The 4,756-nt window shown below is 33.4% G+C and overlaps 1 protein-coding gene across 1 annotated transcript; it reads left to right on the plus strand.

Moving 5' to 3' along the window:
• Nucleotides 1–204: 204 nt before the first annotated feature.
• Nucleotides 205–3,227, plus strand: LOC137807573 (vesicle-associated membrane protein 711-like). Its single transcript, XM_068608284.1, has 4 exons — nt 205–764; nt 2,079–2,269; nt 2,684–2,847; nt 2,994–3,227. The coding sequence occupies exons 1-4, from the start codon at nt 536–538 to the stop codon at nt 3,082–3,084; spliced, it is 675 nt and encodes a 224-aa protein (XP_068464385.1). The 5' UTR covers nt 205–535; the 3' UTR covers nt 3,085–3,227.
• Nucleotides 3,228–4,756: the final 1,529 nt, after the last annotated feature.

Raw genomic sequence — 4,756 nt, forward strand, 5'->3', positions numbered from 1 at the left:
CACATGCTTCTTCACTTGCAAGGAAAGTAGTATTAATTTAATGAATGAGAGAAATTAACATTTTCTTTAATTTACAAGTCAAGAGAATAAATTATGATTATTATATAATATAAGAATCTAAGTAATCATGCAATAGTATTTGTTTTTCTTTAAAATGATTATAATTGTTGTTAGAAATTACAACTACGATTTTGTTTAACGTAGGATGTGTGTCCATGTTTTCCGGCAAATTTGGTGGCACCGAAAATGCCATGGTAGGCATGAAAAGGGATAAGGTAGAGTTCCCTTTTAAATTTCCAGATGTCGTTTACCCCATTTTTGGACACCAAATCAAATCAAATGGACACTTTGATTTCTCTTCATTCTTGTCTTGGTGTTGGTGTAATTGCACCTCCAAATCCAAAACCAAAACCAATTTCTTTACACTTTTTTAGCCACACAAAAACAAGGAACGGCCTTTGGGAGATTACCCTTCTTGATCTTGACAAAGCCCTTTCACCTTTCACTCAAAAATTAAGGAGCCCTTTGAGGATCAATGGGGATTTTGTATGGAATGGTGGCAAGGGGACAGATTGTTCTGGCTGAGTTCAGCGCCACCCAGAGTAATGCTAGTGTCGTAGCCAAACAGATACTCAACAAGATGAACCTAGGGGATAATAACAACAACGACAGCAATGTTTCTTTTTCCCATGATCGCTATGTTTTTCATGTCAAGAGGACAGATGGCCTCACGGTTCTTTGCATGGCTGATGATGCATTTGGAAGTAAGCTTCCTCTCATTCATCCATCCATCCATCTATCTCTTCATATTTTTTGTTATTTCTTTAAAATAATGTTTTCTAGGTTACTTGTGTTTGGCTTGTTGAATCTAATTATTCAATGATGAAACAATGTTGATCAACTGTTTTACTTTTTTGTTTTGGCCTTTTGGGGATGGTGATAATGGATCAATTCACTCGTTGCTCTTTTCTATCTATCTATCTATCGATGCGTGTGTGAATTGGTGCTATTTTTAACACCATTCAGATTCTTTCATTTATCTTTAACTGTAGATGATGTCAAAGTGTCTGGAATGTCTCGGCACATACTGCAATCGCGTGATTTGTTTGACATAGGTCATAGGTTGTCAGTTGTTTGACATAGATCACATGGCTAGGAAAACATCTATACCATGGCGGGGCTGGCTCTAGGTTGAAACTTGAGACCTGCTTAAGAGGAATTTCACTTGAACCAATCATGGTATTCATAATTTGATTAGTGGTAAAGAAAGGCAAGGAAATCATGAGTAAACTGTTAGACAATCTAAGGTAACCATTTTGTTTTTTAGAGTGAACTTTGCTCTGATCTTAAAACTCTGGATATTATCCCAAAATTACAGTTCTTTTGTTGAGGCTATATGTGATGTGATAATAATCAAGAATGCCATATGCAAAAGCGAACGTGGAAAACTGCTGGCGCCAAGACACACACACTCATATGGGGCCAATTTTGCTCATTGTCCCTTCCCTTACCCTACTTTTTTTTATAGAAGGGTGGATACTAATAGCTTAACTATGATAATCCAAGGTTTACGTTAAGGACACATGCATGTCACACCTCTGTTTGACCAGTTAAATGACATTCATTACATTTATTCTCACCTTGGACTTGCTGGTTTCTTGTAACTTGTGATGCTGGAGAGCCTCCACGCCTTCTTCTTGGGAGGATTCACTCCCTACACTATAAAATATGTGACTAATTATTTGGAGTGAGTTGTAAGAGAATATCATTTTAGAGTTTAGACTTTCAATACACAGTATGATGCATGCTTATTTTAAAACTATTGAAAGCTTTTATTGCGACTGAAAGTCCTTAGTCGCTACAGTGACATGACACTTCTTTGCATACTAATAGTGTGAAATGATTTTCAATGACAACTAGATCACATTTGAACTCACTGAAATCCGGTGAACTTGAAACAGAATGCAATATGAGATAATGACTGTTGACAAGAAAAACATTCCTGTTTAATTTGTTGTACACTAAAGTTTGCAATTCCTCATTGAGCTGTAATGAATCTTCTCTTTGACTCACTGCAGGAATGGTCCCTTTTGCATTTCTTGAAGATATTCATAAAAAATTTGTGAAGACATATGGGCGTGCGATTCTTTCATCTCCTGCCTACGCCATGAATGATGAGTTCTCAAGGATCTTGAGCCAGCAGATGGACTATTACTCCAATGACCCAAATGCTGATAGATTGAACCGTCTCAAAGGTGAAATGACTCAGGCAAGTTTAAATATACACATTTTTATTTTTATACACTTCGATCCTTGTCTATAATTGCTTCTCTTCAGGAGTTCTTGTCTAACTTTTTCAATTCCAAATGCTCCAGTTCACCTCTTTAGGTTGATCCTGTAGCAGAAACCTTTTGGGTGAATGACTTTAATTTACCTTATGATTCTTTTGATTTTGATATGACAAACTCAAACTTGAATTCCAGTGTTGTATTTGATGTGGTAATGTAAATTTCAAACTAATATGTGATAAGATGCTTGAATAAATAGTTTATGGCACCAATTAGGGAATTCTAAATGTAATATATAACGGATACTGTGTTCCATTTTAACATGATTTAGAATTATTGATTTGATATTGAAATTGTAAAGTAGTTTTTGAATATTTATGATGTGATGATAATAGGTGAGAACTGTGATGGTGGACAACATTGAAAAAGTATTGGAGAGAGGTGGGAGGTTGGAACTGTTGGTAGAGAAAACTTCAGCAATGAATAACAATACGCTTCGTTTCAAAAGGCAGTCCCGTCGTTATAAAAATAACTTGTGGTGGAGTAACATTAGGTTAACGTAAGTACAATAAATTCATATCTTAATTTGCATATATAATTGATTTCATGCTAATGTTGAACTTAAGAACAAATTTGAGCATAAATAATTTAAAAAGGGATTTAAAATGACATGAATGTCTTATGATGAGTCTCTTCCTGATGCAGGGTTGCACTTATTATAGTGTTCGTCATTGTATCTTACATTATACTCGCCTTCCTCTGCCGTGGTCTCTTGTTGACTAATTGCTTGAGATAAGCTGTGAAGGCAACAAAAAAGGGAATATTATTATTTTTTCAGTCATTGTAATGCTTATAAAGTTCTTGAGAATAATAATATTGGGTCAATCAAAAAGGGAATATAATTTGTTTGCTATGCAATCATTCATCAGATATTGTCAATGGCTTGTGCATGTTTTAGAAAGTAATGAAGCCTTTTGTTGTGGATGACTCTGCAAATTACCCTCTTGACGATTGCTCGTGTAATTGCCTTTTTCAATTTCCTTTCTTATATACCACATTCTATCAAATCAGGCATATAGGTAACCTCTTTACCAAGGAAATATATCATCTTGAGTGAACCTTTTGGAACCTAAATCCCAATAACAAAGTTGTTCAAAGCTTTTAATTTAAGACATGATTAAAACAATCTGGTTTTGTGTTTAGTAGAGATCATTTCAAAATCAATGAGTGAGACAATAGCAAGATGATGATTAATGATTAATTATGACTCATCAAATTTCTTTTATAAGTTCTTTTCTATTTTATAAACTCTATTTAATTTTTTATAGGTTCATATGAATTTTTGAATTCTCACAAGTTTATAAGTTGAGAAGGTAATGCTTTATTAATATCAACTTTTGATTTTTGATATTTGGATGTTTTTAGATTGATTCTGAATAGATATTGTGTTGAATTGAGTTTAGATTCATTGGATCATAAGTTTAGTGAAAGATGGAGAGTTACTCTATCTATCTAATGTTGGTGTTAGCTGAAGTAAAATAATCTTACATGTTGAATGAGGGTAGCATTAGAATTGAATTCTATTTGTCATAAATGTATTATAATGCATTATTGTTATGAATTAAAGTGGAATTTAATTGTTGGTTTGATACATAAAGATTGACTGAGGTAGTATTGAAATTGTAACACCCTGAAAAATAATATCTAATTATTATAATACAAGTTCTATATATTTCTATACAAGCTTAGAGTTTTTCAAAACATTCCTAATACATGATTAGGACATATAGAAATACAAATATTTACAATATAAGTTTCAAAATCAGTACCCTAAAGCTCTTCAGACCCTCCGATACCTGTAAGATCATCTGCTCGTGTATGTAGTACATCAGTCATCGCAGTTCAAACACAACAAGAAAAACAAGGGTAAACTATTGAAAATAGAATTTTATTTTATAATATACACAGTTAAATCAAAAGAGAAAACCAAATTACATGATCAATTTTATCAAATTATTCAATCTTCTTCAAATCTCAACAATAAAATAATCACATAGATCTCACATGAATTTACACATTCAGAATATTCAACAAACAACGTCTTCCAGAAGATCTTATTAAGTAAGTCCTACTAGAGACAAACCCCTGATCCAAAGATTACCAGCGAATCCAACAGAAAAGATCAGGGTAAGTTCAATACAACCCAAGCCGTGCATCTCATATGTCACGGTGTGCATGAACTCCCCTATCCGCTTCTCACTACCTGATATCTTAGTCTATGTGACTTAGATCATGAGTGAAGCTCGGAGATCTCTGTTATCAGATAGGCATCAATACTTAATACACATACAAACATAAGTTCATACATTATCCCAAATGTATGAATTCAATTCCACATATTTCATCATACAATATCATTCAAAACGTGATCCACAACATTCAAAAATTTGTTTAACATAAAAAAAACA

Source organism: Phaseolus vulgaris, chromosome 3 (assembly GCF_000499845.2).
Source record: "Phaseolus vulgaris cultivar G19833 chromosome 3, P. vulgaris v2.0, whole genome shotgun sequence".
NCBI lineage: Eukaryota > Viridiplantae > Streptophyta > Magnoliopsida > Fabales > Fabaceae > Phaseolus > Phaseolus vulgaris.

Coding starts and splice junctions, on each gene's coding strand:
- LOC137807573 (XM_068608284.1), top strand. CDS start 536: ATGGGGATTTTGTATGGAATGGTGGCAAGGGGACAGATTGTTCTGGCT. Junction 765..2,078: donor GGCTGATGATGCATTTGGAA/GTAAGCTTCCTC, acceptor GACTCACTGCAG/GAATGGTCCCTTTTGCATTT. Junction 2,270..2,683: donor TCAAAGGTGAAATGACTCAG/GCAAGTTTAAAT, acceptor TGATGATAATAG/GTGAGAACTGTGATGGTGGA.